Below are 25,846 nucleotides of genomic sequence, written 5' to 3'. Positions count from 1 at the left end.
GGTGAGTTGTCTACACCTGTCCCTGAGTGGTGCCTGATGCAAGGCGATTTAAAAAGTAGAAACCGCACGCGACCGTGCAAAGTCGTCCTTTAGTCGTAGAAAATGGCCTCGTGGAGTCGGTTCCATGCCCAGATTGTGCCTGTCCATCTCACTCAGAACCCGTAGCTTCTTAACTTAACCCTAGTAGAATTGAATATTGGTTTCTCTCATACAGAGAGCATCGGCTGTTTCTAGAGCACCTTGGGAATATTCGAGGCATGACGCATGGCCGCCTTTATACCCTCCCCTCAGGGCTGTCAGCCCTTATTTCACGATCTTGTCAGCTCGACCGGTTGGACCATTCTCCAATCTCACGGTCGGGAATTGTTTCCGTGCACTTCTAGAGACTGACATATCAATGATCAATTCAAAAAATTGTTTCTGTCAATGTCTATGGCACGGTTCATTCTCACTGGACTCCCAGAAGCAAGGAAGGGTGGGTGCAAGGCAGCCATATTGTCCGATGATCTGAATCGTCAAGGGACGCGGAATTATCCGCATAGTATTCACCAGCGATCGAACGACAATTAACCCCTTCGTTGAACCCCATATGATATGAACTCAGATCACTCATGAAATCACCTTCCACTTCGGGTACTGAAGATGATCCGGTCGGGGGCCGTCTCACTATCAAACCACCCCATCTCTATATTTAACCTCAACAACGGTCACCGGCGATCCTATGGTGATCCTCCACCTTCAAAATCCCATTGTATGACATACAAAATATATGGAAAGGGTTTCCGACTCCATATCAAAACCTCGCCTGTGGCCGCCCCCAAGGCCCCCAGGTCGTATTCCTATTCCTTCCCGGATTCCCGCGGGCTGAACGGGCTGAAACGCTTCTTCAACCCTCGTACCCTGGATCGCTAAACACCATTCAGGGTCTTCTTTAGTCATTAGTGCTTCGTTTTGACTTTGGTCCCTGCAGGGTATGTGGTCGGGTCTAATAGTGCAGGAGAAACGGTCGCAGGTCAACGGGGATAGCATCATCTGCTCAGCGTGGCAATCACCACCTGTCCTGTGAATAACCCGTTTCTAACTGTAGAAACATCACTCATCGAACGTGAAACCGAGAAATCAAAAGAGAAATAAGTAGATTTCTCAATAGCTCTCAACGCGATGCTCAACATTAACTCCCCCCCCCTGATGACACAGTGACGAGACATCGGATCTCCATCGACAAGCTCGCTCCGACTCGACTTGGGGGCCAAGCTCCACCAGACTCAACTCTCTCGACATCAAGTGAATGGATATGATGTGAAGCGAGACCATCTAACTCGACGACGATGATATAAATTGCCTGCTCGCCTCGACCATAGTTATTATCACCATCATCTTCTCTCACATCGTTCCTCATCTACCTTCTTCGCTTCTATCACCACCCACCACCACCCTCTCATCATGGCATTCAAAACCACCGCCGGTCTTGCCCTCCTCGCTCTCGCGGGCTCCGTCAAAGCCCAGTCCGTGGATGGCTCCAAGTACAACAGCCCAACTAACGGTCCCCCGGCCAGCTACTTTGCCGCGGCCACGACCCTGCCTGTCGCGGCCTTGCAGTCGGCTGCAGCCAAGGCAAGCTCTGTGCCATCCAAGGCCACCTATCCCGTCAATACGGACAAAAACTCTCCCAAGTCGACTATCCATAGCGATTGGGTCAAGTTCAACCAGGTATGTTGCAACCTCCCTCGGATGGGTGATAGAGCCCTCGCTAATGACCACAGGGTGCCGCACTCAGCTGGGTAGCAGACATGGATGTCGATTGTGATGGCATAGACTACAAGTGCAAGGGCAACGGGGATGGCCTACCCGAGACCAACTGGGGAGCTCTGTCCGCGTATGAGGTACCCTGGATCGTCATCCCAGACCAGTTCCTCACGGCCAACGAGGACTTGCTTCCGGGTAACAACATTGCCGCAGTGATCTGGTGAGTCTGCCCATCAACTTCTGAACCACTGTGCTGACCGACCTCCTTAGCAATGGCAAAATGTACTACGGCATCCTAGGTGACTCCAACGGCGACGACCCCGAGGTAACCGGCGAAGCCTCATGGCTCATGGCCCGCACCTGCTTCCCAGACGATGATCTCAACGGAGCCGAGGGACATGCCGAAGCAGACGTAACCTGTAAGCCCTACTCCCGCTAACCTAAAATCAGACTGCCTAATACAGAAACAGACATCGTCTTCACCGGCGACGACGCTGTCCTCCCCAGCAGTGCCCTGGACAAGAACTACATCACCAACTTCAGCACCCTGCGCTCGATGGGCGACAAGCTGGTCGGCGCTCTCGCGTCTAACCTGGGTCTCTCCAAGTCAGGCTCTGGCTCTGGCTCTGGCTCTGGCTCTAGTGCCAGCGCCAGTGTCCCTTCCCAGACCACCTTGGCCACGAGCGCCGCCAGCACACCGAGTCCTTCGGGCTCCACGGCCACCTGTTCCTGGGAGGGACACTGCGAAGGTACGTGGACGCTCCGGTCGATACGAATACAATGGCTCATATTAACTTTTTGCAGGCGCTATTTGTTCTACTGAGGATGATTGCTCAGATGATTTGGTATGTGATAGTGGGAAGTGCAGCTCTGCTGATGACGAGGATGAGGATGAGGATGATGATGATGTGGATGACGACGAGGACGATGAGGGCGACGACGACGATGATGAGGATGACGAGGACGACGAGGACGACGAGTGATCAACAACTTACAGTCATATCGGAGATCCTCACCATCTCAGCTCAACAGTCTCCTTTCCTTCTTAATCCTTATTTACCAAACCACATAATTAATAAAATTACTATTTAAAAAACATACCATTCATGAAAGAAATTCCCCGTTCAATAAACAAAAATAAAATCCTCATTCCTCAGATCCGTCGTATCCGAAAACCCCTTATCACCATCCACACCCACCCTCTCCCCCGTCACATTCACATTGGCACCCACATCCTCCACCTCCACCACCTTCCCCTGCTCCACCGCTTTCTTTCTAACCATAGACTCATCCACAATTCGAGCCGACTTGCCCAGTTCCGTCCTCCGTCGTGCATGTTTCCGATTAAGATAGATGAGGTATAGATTAGCAAGACTGGCAGAGTCAGTTAGACCCTTATTCCATTTCACATATGGACAGAAGAGAGAGAGAGGGAGAGGGAGGCTGGTACGTACATAGCAAAAGCAGCTACCAGCACAAACAGGATAAGATTCGATATAAGACCCGGTCGATAGAGCGGTGCTTGGGAGGTGGAGTAGAGTTGGGGGCCGATGACCTTGCCAGGATTATCAATTGCGTTAGCTAAGGCCCATCCATGGATGTTGTATAAGGAAGGGGGAAGAGGAAGGGGGGGCCTACATTTCCCGCACACATCCCAATCAACACCACAGCCGACGTACACTTCCTCTTCGTATCGCTAGCTGTGTTTTGCGCTTCCCAGGCGTATACGAGGGGCGTTATGGCCGCGAGGCAGGAGACCTGTACATACATCATCAGTATACCACATCTCCCTGACGAATGAAACGGTCCTACCAAGTAATACCCAAACAAAAGCACGCCCTTCTGCTCCCTCGGCACAACAATCATCAACAACGTCCCGATGGCAGAAATCCCCGCAAACAGGGCAATCACTATCCCCTTCCTCTGGAACCGTGCAGCCAGCCATCCTCCGCCTAGGATGGCGATGACTTGGATCACGCCAAAAGGGATGTTGAACAGGATGGTTTCGAACGATCCGTAGCCGAAGGATTTGATGATTAGGTTGCCGAATGTGCTGATGCCGCCGCTGGGGATTCTGCATCCCGTTAGTTATTATGGTGGAACAGGGGAGGTTGGGAGGGAATGTACGCACGAGATAGTCACGATGAGAAAAAACCACAGCCACGTCTTCACGTCGTATGCTGTCTCCCAGACGTGATCCCATCGCCACTCCCGCGAGATGATGCCCATCTGGTTAGCCCGGAGACGTTCCACGGCGATGACTTTCTCGCGTTCGGAGAGGAATTTGGCTTCCATGGGGGAGTCGGGCATGAATAGTAGGACTAGGGTTGAGTAGGCGACGGTGAGGAGGCCGCAGAACATGAAGATTATCTGTGCGTTTTGAGGGTTATTATGGGATTATTGGGGATAGGTGGGGAGACGTACTTGGTAGGAGTAGAGGCTGTCGCTGTGGATGTGGCCGAGTCCGTAGGTGAATAGACTACCGACCTGTGGGAATCTTTAGGATAGTGTGGGTAGGATGATAGTAGGGGGGATTACTATGAAGGTGACCCCGTTCATCGCGTTCCATATCGCTGTTCGGAGGGTCTGCTCGCCTCGACGCCACCACATTTGTGTGACGGCCACACATGAGGGTGCTGTTTCATTAGTTCACCGTAACGAAGTATATGGGATAAGATAGAACACACACCGATCATAGCTTCAAATGTCCCCAATGTCAGCCGCAGTCCCAGTAAACTGGGAAAGTCCGTGCATGCCGCCATGATGGCCAGCGAACTTCCCCATAACAGCACGGCTGTTCCAATGACTTTGCCAGTAGGAGCCTTCACAAGTAGCAAGGCAGCAAGCGGCTGCACGACTAGTTGGGCAAGGTACAAAATAGATCCAAGCCATGAGTACTGCTGGCCGTGTAGATGCGCATCCTCGACGAGGCCAAAGATGGACACGTACGACAGCGTCGACTTGTCCAGCTGTTGGAAGAAGTATGCCCCCAGCAGAAGAGGTAGAATACGGAGATCAATGCGTCTAAGGACGTGCTTTTCTTCTTCTGGGCTGAATGTCCGCTCTTCCTCCTTGACGGTGGCTAGAAAGTCCGCTGCCTTTTCTCTTCCTGTGCCATGGGCCGTCGTGTCCACGGCGGTGATGGCATCGTGGGAATCCTCTGCACGGGTAGCCATCGCGAGTACCTGCTTGCAACTAACAGAATAGATACTCGATGACTAGTATGTGATTTATATCCTTCAGCAGGATAAACCGGCTAATATCACTGCACTTCCATCAATCACAGCCAGATCAGATACCTACCGAGGCTATCTCACCATCAATCTCGTCGGCTGATGTACCCCAGATTCTCCAACCCCAGTCTCCCCGCATTTTGGCATGCTTCCGGTTGATGGAAAAACTCTGGTAATCAAGCTGCGTGGGGGGAGTGGGATGTCCGTGCGAGATGTCAGAGGTCTGCGCTTCGGGTGATTGTCTCCCGACAGCATATAAACCAGCTACAATCATCCCCCTCATAAACATGGTCGCCAAGTTTTACGGGGTGTTGCTACTTAGAAACAACGGCACAATGAAGAAATACGCCCTAATCGGCACCGGCGGCCGTGCCATGTTCTTCTACACGGCCATCGTGCGCGACTTCCCCAGCACCGCCCAGCTCGTCGCTTTCTGCGACACCAACTCCACTCGTCTGGCATACGCCAACTCGCAGATCCAATCGCTAGGTCACGCTGCGATCCCGACGTACAATGCGCGGGACTTTGACCGAATGATTGAGGAGACCCATCCGGACGTGGTGATCGTCACCACCATCGACCGCACCCATCACCAGTATATCGTCCGTGCGTTGGAACTGGGCTGTAACGTCATCACGGAAAAGCCCATGACCATCGATGCGCCGCGTTGTCGACAGATCTTCGACGCCGTGGATCGCACCCAGCGCCAGGTCCGAGTGACATTCAACTACCGGTATGCGCCGCATAACACGCGCATTGCGGAACTATTGGCCAGCGGGGCAATTGGCGAGATCAATGCCGTGCATTTCGAATGGGTGCTCAACACCTCCCATGGAGCGGACTACTTTCGTCGCTGGCATCGCGATAAGAGAAATACTGGGGGTCTGCTAGTGCATAAATCAACGCATCATTTTGATCTGGTGAATTTCTGGCTCCACACTCGACCTGAGACGGTCGTTGCGATGGGGGATCTGCGCTTCTATGGCAAAGAAAATGCTGAGCGTCGGGGTGAAACGAGGTTCTACTCGCGCTCTCGCGGGAGTGAAGTGGCCCGGGATGATCCGTTTTCTCTCGACCTGGAAGGTAATGAGAAGTTGAAAGGGATGTACGCGGATGCAGAGTGGGAAGACGGGTATTATCGCGATCAGAGCGTGTTCGGGGATGGCATCAGCATTGAGGATACAATGGGTGTGATGGTCCGGTATGAATCTGGGGCTGTGATGACGTATAGTCTCACGGCGTATGCGCCTTGGGAGGGATTCCGGGTGAACTTTACTGGGAGTAAAGGCCGGCTGGAGGTGGAGGTCGTGGAGCAGTCGTACGTTAACTCCGGGGGTGAGCAGGCATTGGAGGGCGCTCTTGAGCGACAGAGTATTCTTCTAAGGCCTTTGTTTGAGAAGCCGGTGGAGATTGAGGTGCCGACGGGTCAGGGAGGACATGGGGGTGGGGATCCCCAGCTGCTGAAGGATCTGTTTGGTACTCCCGATGCGGATCCTCTGGGTAGGGCTGCGACGCATGTTGATGGGGCGTGGTCTATTGCTACGGGGATTGCGGCTAATGAGTCTATGCGGAGGGGAGAGGTGGTGAGGGTGAGGGATCTGATGCCGTTGTGAGTTGCTGTTTGGTTGGTTTAAGAGGTAAAGGTAGAATAGAATGCGTAATGGACCTGAGATACGATGGGCAGAGGTTCGTAGACCGACGTTAGATGCCCTCTTGTCATTAGGTTCAGCTTTGAGGTCACGAGTACATATTCTAGATAGCGAAACTGTCTACCTCAAGCACAAACTTAGAATAGAGGTGACATATAAAGTTTTATTTAGCTTAATTTGTGAGTGGAATACCTACAATTTGGGTATTGTATCACAGTCACTGCAAGAGGTGTCATTGAGCTACACAGAATTATTTCCAGAATCGGAACCTTCAAACTCTTCCCTGCCCCCCCAAACCTAGCGTCAACTGAGTAATTTGCATTGATTCTCCCCGGCCCCGATCGACATGATAGAATATTGCGCAAAGTGAGTGTAGACTGTAGACTGCAGACTGCAGACTCAGTAATTGTAAAGGTCACCATCAAGCTCAGCAGTGCCACGCTTGTAATTGTACAAGTCTCCATCAAGTTCAGCCTTGCTGCGTTTGTAGTTGTAGAGATCACCATTGAGTTCAGCGTTGTCCCGCTTATAACCGCCTCGCTTGTAGTTGTAAAGATCACCGTCTAGTTCAGCATTGCTGCGCTTGTAGTTATAAAGGTCGCCATCGAGCTCGGCCTTGTCACGCTTATAATTGTAGAGATCCCCGTCGAGCTCACTAGTACCTCGTTTGTAGTTGTACAAGTCACCGTCTAGCTCGTTGATAGATCCCACCGCTGAGAATGTCAATACAAAATTATCTTCATGGGACTGGTGAGCTACTTACCAGGCAAGGCCGCAGCCATACCAATGGCGAGGCATAAGGCTAGTAGAACCTTGGGGGTATGCATCGTGATGGCTTGGATTATTTTTCGCCTAGATTCAAGATGTATGCTCTTTTGCTCGTAGCAGAGTGGTTGGTCGAGGGGATAAGGTATCAATAGGAATGTCAAAGCCTTTATATGGATCAATATAGCTGGCTACTTGCACGGCATGTCAGAATACTGCACCGGGGTCGGTCATATGAGCGTAGTGTGGCGAGTAGCCGGACATCGTCATCATTTCCTAACACATGCATGACGATGATGTACAGCACATGGAAGTTAGATTGCTGCTTGGATCGACGGTGATAGTATAGTTGTGGCAACATTCTCTCTTTGCGTCTTCTCCCTTCCCAGCCGAGGATAGAACATGAGGTATACTTTGCTGAACCGACTGGCAAAGCAATATTTTGCCTGCTGTGGCCCCAAGTTACCAGGAATCAAGTGTAGCTATGTGACACTGTGCTGCCTGACATCGATAGTTCAGCGAGGATGCATGCATCATCAAACTACATGGTGAAGCTTCACCCTATTACCACGGACATGTCCTTATTCTAAGCATCCAGGGAATATCTGCACATCGTCTAAGCAGATGGCGCAAAGTCCTCTTGCGCGGGGTAGCCGGCCATTGATGAAGCTCTACATGAACTGAAAGGTGTACCCTCAGATTCGCAGCAGTGATTTGAGTAGTACAAAGCTCCTCCGCTCGTCCCATGCCTCCATGTTGACCCTGCGGGGAAATCGCTGTTTCACAATTACTCCATCTATGGTATGGAAACAGGCAATGATGTGTTCATCAACACACCGACTTGGAACCCTTCCAACTTCCCCTTTGAAGATGATCACTCAATCCCCTCAACCTCATTTCTATCCATGCCCCCAACAAACCGTCCACCCTAAATCCCTAAGAAAAATGTCCCTGGCAAGGCTCAGCACAATATACATGGCTCTCAGAAGAGACAGAACCGACAGCACCTCGTCCTCCTCCGAGAGACTGCCATTATCAGACAGTTCAGAAGACTATCGCGACGAGTCCTTCAACAAACCGCCCATCGAGGAATGCCCCCACTACATGAACCATCAACGCCAACCCCCCTTTCAATGGACCAGTCTATGCTTCCACCTCATCCTAGCCCTGATCTACGGCGCAGCATTCCTAGCAGCAACGTACCGATCCACAAGCAATATCAACCACCAAGACAGTAAACCTGCACATCTCATCGCATGTAAGCCCACCTATCCCACCAATCTCAACTCCAACTCCAAACCCACTAACATAACCACATTAGCCCCCTTATGGGAAGCCATAGAACTCGAGCGCAAAACCATCAACGCCTCAATCGAGAGCGAGAATCCATTCAAAGGTGCTCCATCTGAAAAACTAGACCACGCCTGGCACCAGCTATTCATCAACTCCAATGTCAGAGTTACGGCGGAAGACCTAGCGAAGATAAATCGCACGTCCGTCCCAATAAACGATGAGAAGGGAGGATATTATGCCATTCCGGGTATGTTTAAAAACTCCCACATGCGTAGCTCTGATCGATAGTTGTTGCCCTAACAGAAATGAAATAGATGTATACCACCAGCTGCATTGCCTGGTAAGACGACCCTTCCCTACCTACCACTTTCATTCTATACTTAGCACAGCTAATAATAATAATAATAATAATAACTATCAGAAATTCCTTCGCCAAGTAGTCTACCACAGCTACTACCACGTCGGGAAACCTACTACCCCACTTCATATTGGTACATTTCCCCCCCCCCCCCCCCCCCTAACTTAACAACCCAATAGAGATTGTAACTAGCAGCTGCAGAACACTGCATCGACAACCTCCGCCAAAACATCATGTGCAAAGCCGATGTCTCTCTCCTTACCTTCACATGGGACCCGACAGATCGCGCCCCGAAACCCAATTTCGAGCACGAATGCGCTAATTGGGACAAGGTGGATAAATGGGCCGAGGAACATCGATTCGATATCTTTGATGAAAATACCCTGGTTCATCCTACTCTGGGCCCTTCGTTTCCCGACGAGGAGTATAAGGCTACGGGGAGGATTCCCGGACATCCGGATTTCCATCCGAATGGGTTTCATGGGGATCATGGGGGTCATGGTAATGGGGTATGATGGGGAAAGGGGGGATGTGCAGTCTTAAATAGTCAGAGATTTACTGTGCATGGCACATTATTCAATTATTATTTTGGGTATATACATCTATGTCCAGGAGTATTAAGCAGGAATAACACCCTGCGGATGATGAAACGTATTCTTCGGATCCAGCTCCTCTTTCAACTCCTGCAACCGGGGTAGATTCGTTCGCCAATACTTCTGCGGCGCATTCTCCATCCTCGGGTCCGGACAGCCCAGATACGCGTGTCCTACGCTCTCTGGCACCGCGCGTGCAAGCACATCATACAGTCCATCGGTGAACTCATACGTCGTCTCGGATATAGGGCCTAGGGGGTTGACCATGAAGAGCTGGACCCAGAAGAGCACGTCTCTGTGCGCGTACGCGGTTGCGTCTTCAGCGACGTCGTTGATGGCTCCGCCTTCCAGACTCAGAGTGACGAACCAGGCTGGCGTGCCGGCGGTGTGGTTGTCGATGTATTCGAAGAATTCGTCGATTCCGGCAGATGGGATCAGTGTATCTTGTCTGAAGCCCAGAGACTTGGCATAGAACCAGGTCGGGGTGTTGCCGACCAGCTTGAGGATGGTATCTTCCAGCGCGTGCCCGACCATGCCGAGCCAGTCGGTCAGAACTAGGATATTGCCTGGGTTCTTAGGTGCGAAGTGGTCTTCTAGTCCTAAGGCATCGTACTGCTCCTTAGAGCCGAAGAATAGTCCCTCGAGGATGATGTCCCCGTCGAAAATGACCATGTTGTTGTAGAACTGGCGGGTTAGGTTCTTCGCCGAGATGAAAGACTGCCAGTCCTTGACGAATTGGGCCTTTTCGGCAGTGCTGCCCAGGTTGAAGGTATACGAGTACTGGACCGCGAGACCCGGGGCCGGCTCAGTGCGGACTTTGAACTCGGTCACGATGCCAAAGTCGGCTGCGGCGCCTTTGACAGCGAAGAATACGTCCTGATTCTGGGTATTAGAGGCCCGGACGATGCTCGAGTTGGCCAGCACCACTTCGACTTCTTCGACGTGGTCCAGGGCAAGACCCCATTGGCGCGCGGTAGGGCCGAGTCCGCCAATGGTGAAGTGTCCGCCTGTTTTGATGGTTGGGCAAACGCCGTGCGCCATAGCTCGTTTCCCGTTGTTGTAGAGTTCGATGTCGACGTCGTTAAGGGTCGTGCCCGGTCCGATGACTGCTTCGTATGTCTGGTCGTCCATGGAGAATTGGGTGAAGTGTTTCATGTCGACTACTACCGCGCCGTCGGTTCCGCCGAGGCCTGTGTCGAGTACTTGTCAGTGGAAGATGGCCTAAAGGTTGTTGGGCTGAGCGTATGCTACCATAGTTCCCAAAGCTGTGGCCTCCACTGCGTGCCTGCACTTTGTAGTCATAGTCTGAGGCGCACTTGACTATGCCGGCGATTTGTTCTGCTGTCTCCGGGTACGTGATGGCGGCCGGAGTAACCGGGAGGTTGAGGTTGTATTCGTGGACATCGGCGGTCCAAAGAAGCTGGTTTGGGAAAACCGCAAGGGCTGAATTACCTCCCAGGGCAGATATCAGGCAATCACGCCCTGCTATGCTGGTTGTGTTGCCCATATTGGGAGAGACTGATCTTGAACAGAAGATCAATCGACTAATTGTTCAACAGAGAAAAAACAGGCTGCCCTGCTCCTTTTGTTGTGCCGGGAGGTGCCGGCCTGAAGTGGGGTGAGGATCCCATGCCTTTCCAGATGAGATGCACTATTGATCGATGGATACGAACTTCCTTGGTTTGGGTGCAATGTTGAGTCAAAACAGCGATCTCGGCCTCCACTGCCTGTTCGTTGCGCGCCGATCATGCCTCAAACTAATGCAACTTTGATCCGGTCCCCACCAAAACCCCGCCAGACCCAAATTTGTCTGGTTCTACCCCTGAATTTCTACCTTGTTCATTCAGCTAAGACCAATGGATTGGAAGAAGCTTGAGATGAGACCCATGGCTTGAGAGATTTCAAACTTTGCTCCTCACAATATTTCCACCCGGTTTGTCACTAGCGAGTCATGTTGTGTTCTTTACAGTTGATTCCTTTTGGTTGCGATTGAACAGAAACTCTCCGTCACTACAATAATTCACCGGCAGTAGATGGCCTGATCATAAATAGCATTCATGGCTCGTAAGATGTTTGCATCGAAAGAAAGGCGTTAATATCTGTAGCTTCCCTTTGGCGGCACAGCTAGACATGATCGTTAAATGGCGCTGAACAATGTACTCCAACGCACAGTTGCAAGTACTTCAGATCTACATCTGAAACCTCAAAGCCGGTCCCATCCGCTTCAGCTTCCGGCTCACTGGGTTCGGAGCATTAGTGGTCGTGTTGTACGTCGCCAGTGAGTCCAACACTTCCCACTGAATCGTGCCGTTGCCCTCGCGGTAGGTACTCTTGAGTGGGCCCACCGTCTGCAGACTCGGCGTCACGGGAATCTTCCCTGTTGCCACATCCTTGCCGCCAATGACGCGCTCAAACATCTCCAGCGCAAGCAACGGTTGGTAAAAGGGAACCTCATGGCCACTCTCATACACCCGCACAAAGGCAAACTGCCCTGCCTGGCGCACCTGGCCGTGCGTCACTCCATCCGAGGTGACAATGTTGGTGTAACCCGCACTGCTGAAGTTGGCGGCCTTGACCTGCAGTGACACGGCTTCCCCGCCCAGCCAGTTGCAGTTGAAGTCAGCATCGCCGGCATACATGACCACCGTGACGCCCTGCTTGAGCAGCTTGCCCACATCCTGTATGGTGTTCATGAGTCGCCCGTCGTCACCGGTGGACGAAAAGGCGAGTCCGACAGCGTTGTTGCTTTCCGTGTAGTTGATGTATGCGCCGATGGCGGCCTGCACAGATGCCTTGTTCAGGTAGTCGACGTAGAACTCGTAGGGGAACGGGTCTGGAGTGAGTTCGCGGAAGTCGTACTCATCCCGACCGGAGTAGATGTCGTAGATCTCCTCGACTTCATTGGCGCAAAAGCTGTCGGCCGTACTGCAGACCTCGTCAATGCCTCGGGCGGCGCAGTCGTAAAGCTGGTCGAGGCAGTTTCCAGGGCCGTAGAGGTTATTGTACAACAGCGAGCTGATGGACTTGTTAAATGGCAGGTAGTCGTATGTGTTGCCCGGATATACCTGTGGACGGATTAGCGTCCGGGTAGTCAGAAAAAGGATCGAATCAGGTAGTGTACCGTAAAGTTGTAGTAGGCCTGGTATTGAATGATCGGGTCATACCAGCCATTGCCGATCATCACACTGCCCAGTTGGATCTTCTTGGCTCCCGGCTGGAGATGAGCATTCTGCTCCTCGATGTACTCGTTGAAGACGGGTCCATAGTGGCCGCCATAACTTTCCGTGGTGAAGTGGAAGGTCTCGCGCGAGTACTGGGGAAATGCGCCCATGAAACCCTGCAGGGCGCGGTAGAAGTTGGGGGCAGCGTTGTCGGTGGAGTTGGCCGTAAGGCTCACGTTCGGGTAGGCGTAGGTGCCACAGGACATGTCTGCTGCATAGTCGGGGCAGACAGGGGAGGGCAGGGCAATGACATTGTCCGTGGAGGAATCCACGTAGCCGGGGACCGGAATGCTGTAGGAGAAGCCAGTCTGCACGGGCTGGTCGATGTAGAGCATGTTGCTGGCGTTGTTCCAAGAGTACGGGTTGTTGTAGACGGAGCCATTGGCGTCAATGCCGCATGGGCCGTGCTCTTGGAACAAGCCGATCATAGAGGAGGAACCAGGACCTAGGAATAGTTAGCGATTGCACCGAAATGATGACCGGGGTGAGACATGCCTCCATTGATCCAGACGGTCAAGGGAGCCTCGGTAGGATCTTGATTGCGCGCCTCGAAGAACCAGAAGAAGATGTGCTCGTGCTCGGCGACATCGAGATAACCAGAGAAACTCTTGACGCTGGGATCGGTCTCGCAAATGCCGGTGGGGACCTGTTTGTAGCGGACGGGGATGTCGAGATACCCCTTGGTGGGAATGAGATCCGTGGGTGGAGACACAAACTGGGCCCTGGAGACGGGCAAAGCAGCCACCAAGGCAGCAGCCCAGAGAGTGTACATGTCGGACAGCAGAGATCAAAGATGGGGAAGGAAATTCTCAAAGTGAAGATATTCAGAGCATGCTCTTCACCCTTTTATCAAGAAAGTTTGCTATCTCTTATCGGAAAAGAGAGAAGTGTGGAGTAACAACGCTTAGGTGACTGGGGAGATAAGTACCAAGTTGAGCAGACGCGTGACCTGCCGATCGCTGGCAAAGCCGACGGAGTCCGAGTCACCGTTAGCAACAAAAACACCATTCTACATTTCTACCATGTTCGATATTATTATCATGACTCCACATCTCTTCTTCATTCGAGCTTAGCTTTTATGCTAACGCATATATCTTCTTCACACTAACTTATCCACTCTTGACTCCTCATAATCAGCAGAATCATTCCATGTCTTGAGCCAGTCCGTGCTGGAACCAATCCTTTCACTAACAGAGTGTAGGATAGTCATCATGTTATGTAGAAAATGCATGTTCTGTTCTGCTATTCCTTATGGCATTCATGACTTCACTGTCCAAGCTCCGCCATTGATCATTTTGGCCCCTCAATCAGCACCTTGATTGAGCCACTACTCGGATCCGACGCCGTCTGAAATGCCTTGGAAGCGTCTTCAAAGGCATAGACATGCGTGATCATCGGGTCCAAATCAATCACTCCGCTGGACATCACCCGGATGGCGCGCGGCCACATGTTGACATAGCGCTGCTGGAACTGCAGGTCGATCTCGCGCTCGCTCAGTCGCATAAATGGAAACTGAAGCTTGTCCTTGCCCACGCCGACCACAAACACTTTGCCCCCAAACTTGACACTCTGAATAGCATTGGCGATGGAACTCTCGACTCCCGTGCATTCCAGGGCAACCACGGGCTCACAATCCTCCCCACCCATCAGCTGCACCACCCGAGCTGCAAATTCCTTGTCCGTCTCCTCTGGCCGAACCTGCAGTGTTCGAGCAGCAGGCACGAACTGTTGTGCAAACTGTAGACGCGCCCGGTTAACATCGCTAATCACAATGGGATACGCCCCCGCAGCGCGGCAGCATTGTAGCACCACCAACCCAATTGGCCCTGCGCCGCAAATCAACACCGGATCTCCAATCTTGACCCCCGAACGGGTCACTGCGGTGAGTGCGACACTCAGTGGCTCCAGCAAGGCGCCTTTCTGAAATGATAGATCGCCGATCTTATGGCACCAGATCGCGGGATGGTTCACGTAGGTCCGCAGGAGACCATGAGATGGTGGACTGGAGCGGAACTGCAGATTCTTGCACCCATTGTAGCGTCCGGTAAGGCACGGTTCGCATGCCTTGCATACAATGTGAGGTTCCACCGCGACGCGATCTCCCACTGCGAGTGTCGTGACCGAAGGGTGGACCTTGACGACGAGGCCTGCAGACTCATGCCCCAATATATGCGCTTCATTTACCACCCACGGACCGATCCCGCCGTGTTTCCAGAAGTGCACGTCCGAACTTGATCGCTACGATTAGCTCTCATCCTGGATGGATGGGACTAAGCGGCACCGCTTTACCCGCAAATTCCACTGAACTTGATTGCTACTGTGACCTCTCCCTCTGCTAAGCTTGATCCATCGGTTATGTGATCGAGGGTAGGCTCTGCCTCCTTGATAAAGAGATTATGATCCGGGTCCGTGTAGACCCCTCGGTTTGGAAGTTGTAACTCCATATTGACCATGAGTGTGTTCCTGAATACGTCTTATGAGATTTGAGTCACCTTATCTGGCTTATGAAAATATTATAGAATCATCTTGGGAGTTTTTAAGCCATACTTATGGATCTATTGCTATATACCTTCCTCGACGTATGGGGAAATATACGCGGGGTTGGGAAGAGCGGGGGCGCGCAACCCCACTGCCATGCCGGATCATCGTTGATTGCGATGCTGCAGTTCGCATGATTTCCTCCGTCAGGCAACGTGTCGCGGTACAACTTTGGTCCGAATCTCTTCTGAACAAGGGGGAACACACTAACCAATATGGTGAGGCTATCAAAAGACCCCAACAGCAGCTGTTCTCGGAGAGAGGCATCAGTAGACATACTGTTATGATCTGATAACTACTAGTTCGTAGTAACTATCAGTGATCATTCGTCCTCTTTCTCCACTGATGAAAGTGGGGAAAGTTGAGAGATAACAGAAACCGTGGAGACCGATCGTCAGCCTCTTATTTTGGATAGAATCAACACACCTGCTGTTGACACTTCGCCCACAAACGATATTATTCTATTCAGTTAAAATGCCAACATCGGACGAAGGATTCACCTGGACTGCCAAAGGCGGTTTTCAGTATGGTATGTAGTAACTTATCTCGACAGAGTCGTTATAGTTACTCGGCTAAGTATACAGTGAAGGAATAACCACTGAGGCTGTTGTCCCATCTACCCCACCGTCAGGCCTCTCTTTCAGATATGATGTGATTGTTATCGGTGCGGGATTTGCCGGTCTCACTGCCGCCGGCGACCTTGCTTTTAGAGACAAAAAGGTGCTCCTCGTTGAAGCTCGAGATCGTATTGGAGGTCGTTGTTGGACTGCAGAGGTAGGAGACGCTACCAAGATGGAGCTTGGTGGCACAAGGGTGCATTGGCAACAACCACATGTATTCAGCGAGCTGCAACGATATGACCTCGCCAATTTTCAGGAAACTGTGGCGTTTCCTGAGAACGGTGAGTTCGTGGTCAAGGAATCGCGGTCTCACCCTGCTAGAGTGCAGGGTTCTGCGGAAGGACAAGACATGATGGAGCAACTAGAAGGACTGATGGAGAAGTTCTTTGATGTTGATGGGCAAGGCGGGCGCAGTGTAATCCGATTCCCGTTTAGTACGGCTTCAAGTGTCGAACAGAGTCCGGACTACCTCGAACTGGATAAACTCAGCCTAGCGGATCGTATTTCACAGCTTGATGGTTGCGGCCAGGAGGAAAGGTCGATGCTTAGCGCGCATACCGCTTCTTTCTATGGCGTCTCGCCGGAAAAGGTTTCCTTTGCCGAAGTGCTTCATACCCATGCATTATGCAACTCTGATCCTGCCATGATGGAGATAGCCACCATGAAATACAAGATCGCACGAGGCACCACGGCCTTCGCGCGCGCAATCCTTGATGACTACCAGAAAGCCCGGATCTTTGGTTCTCCTGTGACATCAATCACTCAGACAAGTGGAGAATTTCCCGATTATCCTGTTACTGTCACCCTGGAAGATGGAAATCAGTTTGTGTCCAAATTCGTCATCTCGACAATCCCCATCAACGTGATCTCATCCATCACCTTCGAAGACACCTATCGAGTCACTAGAGACATATTGCGACAGAACTAAATATGGGGGTTAGTATGTACTTTAGAATTGTATTTGTAGCATTGAACCTCGTCTTGAAGCCTCCGGGGCATGCTCTCTTTCAAGGTTCTCAGTGGTAGATTCATTTCATCCAAGCGAGACCCACCACTGCAACGTGTGTTAGTATATATTTAGTTGACAAACAATCATCGACTAAGGCAGACAAGCGGTCCCGTAGACAGGAAGGTAATGAGGTCACCATAGTCAAAATGGTAAAAGGCTAACAATTAAGCTTAATTCTCTCATGTGGAGGAGATACTAGAAATGAATGCAGAGGTATAGTAGCTGTATGCACCTCTTGCATTCAGCTGCATTGCTTTGGATACGAGCAGAATATCTTACTGTACCCGAAGACATGGAGAGTTGAGTAAGTGGGACCCCGAGGTTTGTTATTTTTAGTAGTTTGGCGACATCATTGGCTGATTACGTAGGCGGAAGGTACTAATACACCATCTAACCATACGTGCAATACAGACTTACCAGCTCCATCACTGAGTTGCACTCATTGAAGGGTAATAATACCGAAATCACCAGCTCCATCTGGTGCCACTTTCCATGACTGGCTCGGTTTGCCGGAAGCGCCGTCACCCGCGATCATACGACGCCCACCACCGAATCTTGGCCGAGGATCACCGCCCGCCTTTGCCTTCAGGCAGCGCAATTGGAGATGGAGTTCAGTTCAGTTCAGTTCAATTCACTTGTCCACAGTCCCACGCCTCGCCTTTCCTTTCTCGGTCGCTTGTGATTTGGACTGGCTGGCCACTGACTCTCCCTCGGACCCTTTCTCCCTCTGCTACATCATCATCTTTGAATCATTTGCCGTCGTGGAAACAGCATTGAGGGGGTATCTTTGCAAAGTACATTGCGCGCCCCTCTCTCGGTTTAGCCTCCTTAGCATAACATAGCAAGAAGTCAAAATCTGCTCCGCCGGGACGGAGAGCCACTGATCCAGTCACTGGCCGCGCCCTCAACCGCCCAACGGTTCGATAAGATCTAAAACGTACCTTGCCTGCCCTGCCCTGCCACGGTCGTCTCCGGAAGCCACGACAACCCTGTCAGCGTCAAACCTTCTCTCTCTCTCTCTCTCTCTTCCTACTACCTGCATCGCCTGGACAGATCATCAACCAGGCTGTATTATTGCAAACCAACCCAGTTTCCCATACATCCATCTATCCACAATTACCCTCAATTACTGCTCGTCTGCTTGTCCCTGAGCCAGACTCCACTGTTCATAATCTAGTCTCGTTAGCGCGTCTGGTTGGGGTGGGTGATACCCTCGCCGGTGACTTCAACCCGCAACTAGCCGCATCGCTCCTGACCTTTCTTTCCCCTCAGGTATGCCTGCCTCTTCATAGAACAGTCACCCACAACTACTACTTTGTTCGATCAATGCTATCTTGCTCATATCCGTCTCCTGGTCACTAACCTATCACTAAACGCTAGCCGGAATCCACCTCCGTACTACCTGCCGCAGGGCACTGACGCTATCGATTGCGGTCCCGGCCTTGGCCGCTGGACGGAATGGCACTGCCCACCATGGGGAGCGACTTTCAGCTCTTCTCCCCTCTCCAGTCCTCGGACAGAAGAGACTCACAGGCCGACTCCACGACCTTCGCCCAGTCTACAACGGAAGATTCGAGCCAGGATTGGACGCAGTGGATGAGATGGGACGACAAGGGCTTCGCCGATGGGGCAAAGGACGTCTCCCAATCTCCCTTTGATACTACCTTCACCTCACCCAATGCATCAATTGGCAACACAGATCTCTTTCAAAAGTCCGACTTTTCTCCCGACATCAACCTGGACTGTACCAATATTCCTTTCGATTCCCTACTCGACCAGAATTACGGTGGCGTGTGCCAACCGAAGATTGGATCCATTGGTACCGACCTCCAGTCAGCGCTTTCCGCTACGTCGGGTTCCCCGCTTTCCTCGGAAGGAACTGCTCGCAAACGAAAGTCGGGCAGTGATGATGATGGATCAACCGTGAGTGGAGTGATCCCGACCGGTAAGAAGATGCCGGCCAAAAAGCGAGCACACAACGTTATCGAGAAACGGTATCGAGCCAACCTCAATGAGAAGATTGCCGAGTTGAGGGATAGTGTACCTAGTCTCCGAGCGTCTAAGAATGCATCGGGTAGTCTAATGGATGACGACGACGAAGGGGTCACTCCCGCCAACAAGTTGAACAAGGCCTCTATCCTTTCAAAAGCCACCGAGTATATTCGTCACCTGGAGATCCGGAACAAGCGACTTGAGGATGAGAACATGGCCTTGAAGAACCGACTTCGTCAAGCGGAAAAGGCCGTTGATCAGTCACTGACCTCCGCAGCATCCGTCTCCTCACCCAGCAACTACACCGTTTCCACAGAGTCTGGCGCGAGCTCATCCCCCAGTGTGTTCTCGCATGTCGAGGATAGTCCTAGTGACCACTCGCCGACCTCTCTATATCCCCCGGAAGGTTTGCTAAAGGTACCCGATGCCTTCAAACGCATGCGAGAGGAATCCACTGCCAAAGATAACGCGTTTTCCCAATCATACATCCAATATCCCAGCAGCAACAACAATGTCTCATCCTCATGTGGTGGTCGTACCAGGCGCTCATATTACCCCAACAAGTACATGCTTGGTGCCCTTGCTGGTTTGATGATCGTCGAGGGTATGGGCAGCGAAAAGAAAACAGAGTCAACCGCCAAGGGGCTGCTGGCAATGCCCATGAACCTGTTCGGAAACTTGCAAGCTAGCCTTCAGAGCCCCACCGCGGCATATTGGCTTGTAATGGCTCGAAACTTTTGGTACTCGTGGCATGCACGAGCCATCTCGCATTTTCTTATTCTCGCTACCCTTGTCGTCGGCAGTGCCTTCATTGTCTTCGTTTACCTCTTCAACGCTACTCCTGGTGAACAGTCCTCTTCGCTGAAGACTTCGTCACCGTCTGATACATCGTCAAATTTCCGACGTCAGGCCTGGCTGACAAGCATACAGCGGGTCGGGGTCCCGCGCCACCGCTTTTTCCACGAGTGGTACGTCGTGACCTCGCGCTGCTTTGAGTACGTCTTGCGGTGTCTCCTGGGTTGGAAACTGTATTCTTCGATTACCGGGGTTACTGAGGAGGACGAAAAGGGGCGAGTCAAGACCTGGGATATTGCAATTGATGCACAATTGGCTGGTGGCGACGCTGAAATCAGCAAGAGTCGTCTAGTCCTTACCATCTTTGCGGCAGGTACCCTGCCTAGGAGTCCAATGAGAATGATGCTCAAAGCTCTCCATTGCCGTATCCTGCTTTGGAGAGTTGGGGACCGCGGCTCTTGGAGCTTCGACTTGTCGAATGATGTCGCTCGTTCATTGGCAAGGTATCAATGGGACCTCGCTCGGACCATGCACAAGGCCATGCCGAAAGATCATCCTGATGCCCTGCCTAGCCACCTAGCCGCGTTGTTGCAACTGAACTGCGACGAAGTCATGATTGACAGCATCGTGCAAAGAGCGGCAAACCTCACTTGGAATCGTCCCACTCAGGAAGGCACTGATGATGACCAGGCTCTGCTGGATGTGGTGGAAGAAGACCCTGCCATTCAATCTTCCCTGGATGCCCTCGCAGCTTGGTGGTCTAGCCATCTCTTGCAACGGGCCCTGCTCAGATACTTCGAAGCTAGCTCTGGTGGTCCTGACGCGAAGAAGAGTCGCGATCTATTCAAGGCGAAGATTAAACTGGCCCTGGACGTCGCTCCTCAGCCCTCCGCCGCCCATACTCGAGCGTTGGTGATGAAGGCAGTATTCTTCGAGCAAGACCGCGCTGCGAATATTGTAACTGTCCTCGCCGCGTTGCCGAAAGATAAAGGGAGGAGCAAACAGAACCAAGCATCCAATTTTCTTGACTCGTCTCTTCCTGTGTCCGTGCGGGAAGAGATTGCGATCTCGGTTCGCTGTGCAATGATTGCGGCTATATTTACGGCTAGGACTACAGGCGACACTTCTCTACCGGCATCCTTCACTATCCAACGAGCTGTCACATGGTTCAATCAGTTGCCGCTTGACCCGGTGGATCTGACACTTCTCGGGTTCGCGTCTGTGTACCATCTGCTCCATGTCCTGGCCTCTGACACCGACTATCTGTCGTCCTCCGAGTCCTCTTCGCCATCTTCTCCCGCCTCGCGCAGTTCCACCCCGTCGTCTTCGCTTTCCTCTGATGAAGAGGAGAATGACAAGCCACGTGTGTCGCAGAAGCCCGAGATTTTGCCGCAATCAATTCCGAATTTGGGTCGTGTGGCATCCGAACTCATGTACTGGGCGCGGAATGCATACAATCCGGCCTTCTACGGTTTCACTTCTCAGCTTGTCAAGGTCATTGAAACCGAATGCACCTCGCTATGCCATAGTGCTGGGGTCGATGTGACCGACTACTCTTGCATTCAGGAGGAGAAGATCAAGTCGAAACAACTGAAAGACAAAAAGAAGAAAAAGTACCCAAGAAGGTCATGAGCACTCGTCGTTTAGACGAATCAAAATAGACAAGAAAACAAAGACAGATTCTTCGATTTTGGTGCTTCTGGTCTCGATGACAGTGACTGCCGCCTGGAGCCCAGCAGTTCCATAACCTCGTGACAAATTTCCCCACCCGGATACAAACTTTCAAAGATATCACGGTTACGTTCCCATTAATGATATGACTAAGTCGGTATCGTCCTCCTTCTACGTGTATTTTTTTCACCTTGCTTTACTTTAAAGGCGAATTACTGTTGTGTGTGACGGGGCAGCGCAACCGCTGATTTGCTCCCTACCCCATTTCTTGTTGCCCGGTCAAAGGCGTTACTGGATTGTGACACTGGTCTGTTCAATTACCCTCCCTCAGCTTCCGGAATGGAACGGAAATAGATGTTTGAGACCTTTCATCCTCATCTGTCTGTAATTCTTAATAATGTTTTGCGATAATCGTATCGGATGTGGCCCCGGGGCTGAAATCTTTCCTTAAGTGCATATTTGAATTCCAGTCATCATTCATGTATGCATGCGTATCCATGACTGAAGATGGTGCCTGTCTCAGTTGTGTCGCGGTTCCTGTAGCGGATGTCTTATGTTGTCGGGTTTCTCCTGGGCCATGTCTCAGGCCCGTTACTTACCCCTGGCTATGTCTCAGGGTCGACCAGGATCATTCTTGCTTTCGGCCAAAACTTTCAGCATGTGGAATAGACTTTGGCAGTCCCCGACCACGCGGCGTGCACCCCTGGTCCCGTGCTCGATCCAGCCTTGTAAGCACATTAAGCTTGCGGGCATTAAGCTAGCAAACTTTCACTGTCAAGGTTCAGACAAGACAGTGCCAATATGCCAGAGATGCAATTCACGACTGCACTGCGCCGCGTCTTCACCTCATTACGTCGCATGTTGCCTGAAAATGGTCGAGCGGCAGATGTTGGATGTAATTCATGGCAGGTGACAGTTGACCTGGCTAGAACAAAAAGTCTCATGGTATGGTGGAAAATATGGTGGCATTGGAATGGTCGATGGGGGCCTCGACAAGCCTCAGTGATGAGCTAATCAGGTACTTTCGGCGGAAGCCCTGAGTGAGTGAGACAGTCCCAAGCTTGCGCCGTTGCAACCGGCCCAGGTCGAGCTTCAATGCCCGATGGTTATCGGTCGGGATGCAACCATTATCTCGGGTTCCCCAGGCATTCAAGCGATCATAGATTCCCGTCCCTCCTTGTCAATCGTGCTCTCCATGGGGATCCAGCCAGTCCATGACGTCAGTTCTATTGACTGCGTCGATATTGGAAGGATGGAATTGAACATGTCTCTGTCAAGCATGGCCAGCCACTCAGCATGCAGATGTGTTTTAGATGCATTCGACAACAGAGTCTCTGTTAGTTGCGCGAGTAACGTATTCCTAGATACTCTACTCGGTGCATTAATTGAGCTGCTCAACTCCTCTCATTTTAGGCTGGGAGCCAACACCACCCAGGCCAGAAGCTTACATCACCACCAAGTCATGTATTTGTAAACCAGTTAGAAAGACGGGCGAATGCAACAATCTGCTCTCCACAGGATGATGATTGGAGGCTATTCGGGTCTGTGGACGCTGCAGCTACATCCACCTTCTTTCCGTTTCCGGCGATGCCATTCCATTGCACGGCAGACCAACAATTGATTGGCCACACGCTGAAGAAAGCTTAACGGGAGCCAAATCTGAAAGACCCGCTTTTCCTTGGCCATTATACTCGAGATCGAAGCTTGCCATGCTGGCTAGAGGAGCTCTCGTGCCTGGTTTCCACTGAGATAGACAATTTCCAGGCACGCTTCCGCGGACCCTCCCAGCCCCCCACTCTTCTAGGTTGCAATCGTCTGATACATGTGGAAGCTGAGATGTAGTGTCTGGATGCGCCAAAATCCTGAGAGCACGACACACTGGAGATCTGCCGGCCCAAACCAAGATGGCCTCTGAAGCCCCGATCCGGTTACATGACGGCATCGAAGAGATACTCGGGAGTCGCTTCGGAACGCCACGATCGGAACCATATGTATAGTAGCCCGACTTGTCATATATGTAGCTGGAGAATACCCTGTTGGTGTGACTTGGTTTCTTCCATTCCCACTTTCTGGAAACGTGCGCCTCCGTTGACCCGACATAGATATCAACACTGAACCTAGCCCGACACTTTTCGCCTACGCAGGTAGCCTCAAGGCAAAGACATCATGGGGGTAGATCATCTACAGCCCGGGGAGGCCCGACAGATAGACTACCATCCACCGATGAATGTAGCGTTGGCCACGCCCATGTTCATTCTCGCTGGAGCATTGTTCGTTCTGTTTGTTGGCCGTACGCTAATACGACTTTACCATCGCCGGCGTTTACGCGAAATTCTACGAACCGATAAACAGGGTCGATTTAAACGAAGGAGCGCCATCTCGACCAGTCTATACAAGCATGTCTTCCATGCGCCACTTTTCTCCATACGCCATAGTCGCTACTTGAAACTCGGTAACAACATCCATATGGGCATCCTTCCGCTGCGATTTGAAGCAGCTCTGCTAGCCGTCTACATAGCAATCAACATTGTCTTCTTCTTTGTCATGGTTGACTGGTGGAAAGACTGGGACGAAGTGATCTTCGAGTTTCAATATTCGGCAGGTAGTATGGCGGTGTTGAACCTGCCCGGGCTGGTTCTGGCAGCAGGCCGCAATAACCCTTTGGTACCTCTTCTGGGCATCAAGTTCGATTGCTTCAATCTCATGCACCGTTGGGTTGGACGGACTATCATCTTCTCGGCGCTTGTCCATATGATTGCTGCTGTTAGGATGAAAGTGTTCGAACGTGAGTATGCTTGTGCGACTGGGCGAAGAGAAAAACTGACGGTCGACAGAGGGCGGCTTGGCCGCGGCCACACTTCTCATCTGGAATACGAAGTTCTTCATCTGCGGCTTGGTTGTATGTTTTATCGTTCCAATAGGCTGAGGCCGATCGCTGATAAATTCGATGAATGCAGGCCATCTTTGCGTTCACGGCGATTCTATTCCAGTCCTTGTCGCCAGTCAGACATGCATTCTATGAAGCATTCCTTCACTCCCATATCGCTTTGGCCATTATGGCATTCGTGGGCTTATGGTACCACCTGGAAGGCATGTCGCATCAAAATGTTATGCTGGTTACAGTGGTCCTCTGGGGCTTCGATGTAAGCATTCTGTCCCTTCAGAGGGATGAGAGATAGTCCATTCCACGTGTCAAATTTCATCGAGTATGGCTAATAGTATGCAGAGAGCAACCCGACTGGCATGTGTTATCTGGCGCAATATTGGCACGCGATGCTCCAAGGCTACCGTAGAGATGCTCCCTGGTGATGTGGCGCGCGTGAATGTCACCGTGGCACGGCCATGGAGATTCAAGGCTGGCCAATATGCGTACCTGTATATGCCATCAGTGGGTTTGTGGACTTCCCATCCATTCTCGGTAGCCTGGACATCGAAAGACGGAACAAGTGTGCTTGATAAGGATGCCACCAACTCCTCCAACGACTCCCTCGATCGTGCAGTAGGAGGGTCGCAGGAGACGACGGTATCTTTTCTGGTCAAAGGACGCGATGGACTCACTAGTAAGCTGGTACGAAAGGCGGGCAATTCGCCCGAGCGGACATTTAATGCGATCACCCTTGCAGAAGGGCCATACGGTAAGCCTTCCCATGTATAGCTCAGACAGTATCTGACAAGAACAGGGGGATTGGAGTCGCTTGATTCATATGGATCGGTGCTTCTGGTCGCGGGCGGCATTGGCATCACGCACCCAATCGCCTACCTCCTCGAGATCGTGAACGGGTTCGCATCCCGGTCGACCGCTGTCCGACGAGTGACCCTCGTCTGGGTCGTCCGCAGCTTAGGTGAGTCGACCAGCAGGACATTGTTCAGGCAGCCATAACTTACCCCTTGTTAGACCACTTGTCCTGGATTCAGCCCTGGATGGTATCCCTATTCAGCCACCCAGCCCTGCAAGGGCCGAACGTGCCCAAACAGGAGTCCTACTTTGAACTCCCCGAGCTCGCCCTGTCCATCCAGATCTACCTCAGCAATCGCGACAGCAGCCCCGAAGATTTCTCCCCGGAGTCGCCATGGGCCATTTCCGCCCCGACAGGAGTGGCAATAAGTATCAACACCGGCCGGCCATCCTTCCGGGACACTCTGGATGTCGAGATGGCGCACCAGGTCGGCGCAATGGCTGTGAGTGTTTGCGGACCTGGCGAGATGGGCGACGATGTGCGTCAGGTAGTGAGGGCGAAGCAAGGGAACAAGAAGGTGGACTTTTACGAGGAGACATTTTCATGGTAGTTACTTAACTGACTTTGATGTTTGCTTACTTTCACCAAGTCTGATACTTCAATATTCTGGTTCCTCTATACAATTG

The 25,846-nt window shown here is 51.8% G+C and overlaps 12 protein-coding genes across 12 annotated transcripts; 7 read left to right on the top strand and 5 right to left on the bottom strand.

The window, feature by feature from the left end:
• Positions 1-1,443: 1,443 nt before the first annotated feature.
• Positions 1,444-2,729, top strand: AKAW2_50899A (glycoside hydrolase family 75 protein; the record flags this gene model as incomplete). Its single annotated transcript, XM_041690769.1, has 5 exons — positions 1,444-1,710; positions 1,764-1,966; positions 2,017-2,165; positions 2,217-2,495; positions 2,551-2,729. 5 exons carry the CDS (start codon positions 1,444-1,446, stop codon positions 2,727-2,729), a joined length of 1,077 nt encoding a protein of 358 aa, XP_041544320.1.
• Positions 2,730-2,870: 141 nt separating this feature from the next.
• On the bottom strand, positions 2,871-4,922 carry AKAW2_50898S (putative MFS transporter; the record flags this gene model as incomplete). Its single annotated transcript, XM_041690766.1, has 8 exons — positions 2,871-3,120; positions 3,201-3,301; positions 3,385-3,504; positions 3,559-3,820; positions 3,878-4,116; positions 4,171-4,233; positions 4,285-4,382; positions 4,436-4,922. The coding sequence occupies 8 exons, from the start codon at positions 4,920-4,922 to the stop codon at positions 2,871-2,873; spliced, it is 1,620 nt and encodes a 539-aa protein (XP_041544319.1).
• Positions 4,923-5,266: 344 nt separating this feature from the next.
• AKAW2_50897A (Gfo/Idh/MocA family protein) lies at positions 5,267-6,592 on the top strand (the record flags this gene model as incomplete). Its single annotated transcript, XM_041690765.1, has 1 exon — positions 5,267-6,592. The coding sequence occupies one exon, from the start codon at positions 5,267-5,269 to the stop codon at positions 6,590-6,592; it is 1,326 nt and encodes a 441-aa protein (XP_041544318.1).
• Positions 6,593-7,027: 435 nt separating this feature from the next.
• On the bottom strand, positions 7,028-7,455 carry AKAW2_50896S (uncharacterized protein; the record flags this gene model as incomplete). Its single annotated transcript, XM_041690764.1, has 2 exons — positions 7,028-7,341; positions 7,392-7,455. The coding sequence occupies 2 exons, from the start codon at positions 7,453-7,455 to the stop codon at positions 7,028-7,030; spliced, it is 378 nt and encodes a 125-aa protein (XP_041544317.1).
• Positions 7,456-8,338: 883 nt separating this feature from the next.
• AKAW2_50895A (oxidase ustYa family protein) lies at positions 8,339-9,559 on the top strand (the record flags this gene model as incomplete). Its single annotated transcript, XM_041690763.1, has 3 exons — positions 8,339-8,651; positions 8,715-8,933; positions 9,237-9,559. The coding sequence occupies 3 exons, from the start codon at positions 8,339-8,341 to the stop codon at positions 9,557-9,559; spliced, it is 855 nt and encodes a 284-aa protein (XP_041544316.1).
• A 102-nt stretch (positions 9,560-9,661) lies between these two features.
• AKAW2_50894S (FAD-binding oxidoreductase) lies at positions 9,662-11,144 on the bottom strand (the record flags this gene model as incomplete). Its single annotated transcript, XM_041690762.1, has 2 exons — positions 9,662-10,827; positions 10,889-11,144. The coding sequence occupies 2 exons, from the start codon at positions 11,142-11,144 to the stop codon at positions 9,662-9,664; spliced, it is 1,422 nt and encodes a 473-aa protein (XP_041544315.1).
• A 682-nt stretch (positions 11,145-11,826) lies between these two features.
• Positions 11,827-13,630, bottom strand: AKAW2_50893S (uncharacterized protein; the record flags this gene model as incomplete). Its single annotated transcript, XM_041690761.1, has 3 exons — positions 11,827-12,702; positions 12,759-13,303; positions 13,354-13,630. The coding sequence occupies 3 exons, from the start codon at positions 13,628-13,630 to the stop codon at positions 11,827-11,829; spliced, it is 1,698 nt and encodes a 565-aa protein (XP_041544314.1).
• Positions 13,631-14,148: 518 nt separating this feature from the next.
• LAD1_2 (NAD(P)-dependent alcohol dehydrogenase) lies at positions 14,149-15,311 on the bottom strand (the record flags this gene model as incomplete). Its single annotated transcript, XM_041690760.1, has 2 exons — positions 14,149-15,088; positions 15,148-15,311. 2 exons carry the CDS (start codon positions 15,309-15,311, stop codon positions 14,149-14,151), a joined length of 1,104 nt encoding a protein of 367 aa, XP_041544313.1.
• A 559-nt stretch (positions 15,312-15,870) lies between these two features.
• Positions 15,871-16,944, top strand: AKAW2_50891A (flavin monoamine oxidase family protein; the record flags this gene model as incomplete). Its single annotated transcript, XM_041690759.1, has 2 exons — positions 15,871-15,925; positions 15,986-16,944. The coding sequence occupies 2 exons, from the start codon at positions 15,871-15,873 to the stop codon at positions 16,942-16,944; spliced, it is 1,014 nt and encodes a 337-aa protein (XP_041544312.1).
• A 1,554-nt stretch (positions 16,945-18,498) lies between these two features.
• On the top strand, positions 18,499-21,444 carry AKAW2_50890A (basic helix-loop-helix domain-containing protein; the record flags this gene model as incomplete). Its single annotated transcript, XM_041690758.1, has 1 exon — positions 18,499-21,444. The coding sequence occupies one exon, from the start codon at positions 18,499-18,501 to the stop codon at positions 21,442-21,444; it is 2,946 nt and encodes a 981-aa protein (XP_041544311.1).
• Positions 21,445-22,585: 1,141 nt separating this feature from the next.
• Positions 22,586-22,957, top strand: AKAW2_50889A (uncharacterized protein; the record flags this gene model as incomplete). Its single annotated transcript, XM_041690757.1, has 1 exon — positions 22,586-22,957. The coding sequence occupies one exon, from the start codon at positions 22,586-22,588 to the stop codon at positions 22,955-22,957; it is 372 nt and encodes a 123-aa protein (XP_041544310.1).
• Positions 22,958-23,649: 692 nt separating this feature from the next.
• Positions 23,650-25,770, top strand: AKAW2_50888A (ferric reductase family protein; the record flags this gene model as incomplete). The annotated part of the gene is made up of 6 exons (XM_041690755.1): positions 23,650-24,268; positions 24,318-24,382; positions 24,441-24,626; positions 24,710-25,118; positions 25,164-25,325; positions 25,379-25,770. The coding sequence occupies 6 exons, from the start codon at positions 23,650-23,652 to the stop codon at positions 25,768-25,770; spliced, it is 1,833 nt and encodes a 610-aa protein (XP_041544309.1).
• Between the last annotated feature and the right edge of the window lie 76 nt (positions 25,771-25,846).

This window comes from Aspergillus luchuensis, chromosome 5, assembly GCF_016861625.1.
Source record: "Aspergillus luchuensis IFO 4308 DNA, chromosome 5, nearly complete sequence".
NCBI classification, from domain to species: domain Eukaryota; kingdom Fungi; phylum Ascomycota; class Eurotiomycetes; order Eurotiales; family Aspergillaceae; genus Aspergillus; species Aspergillus luchuensis.
The sequence above is the reverse complement of the archived record's forward strand: the minus strand, read 5'-3'. Positions and strand labels throughout refer to the sequence as shown.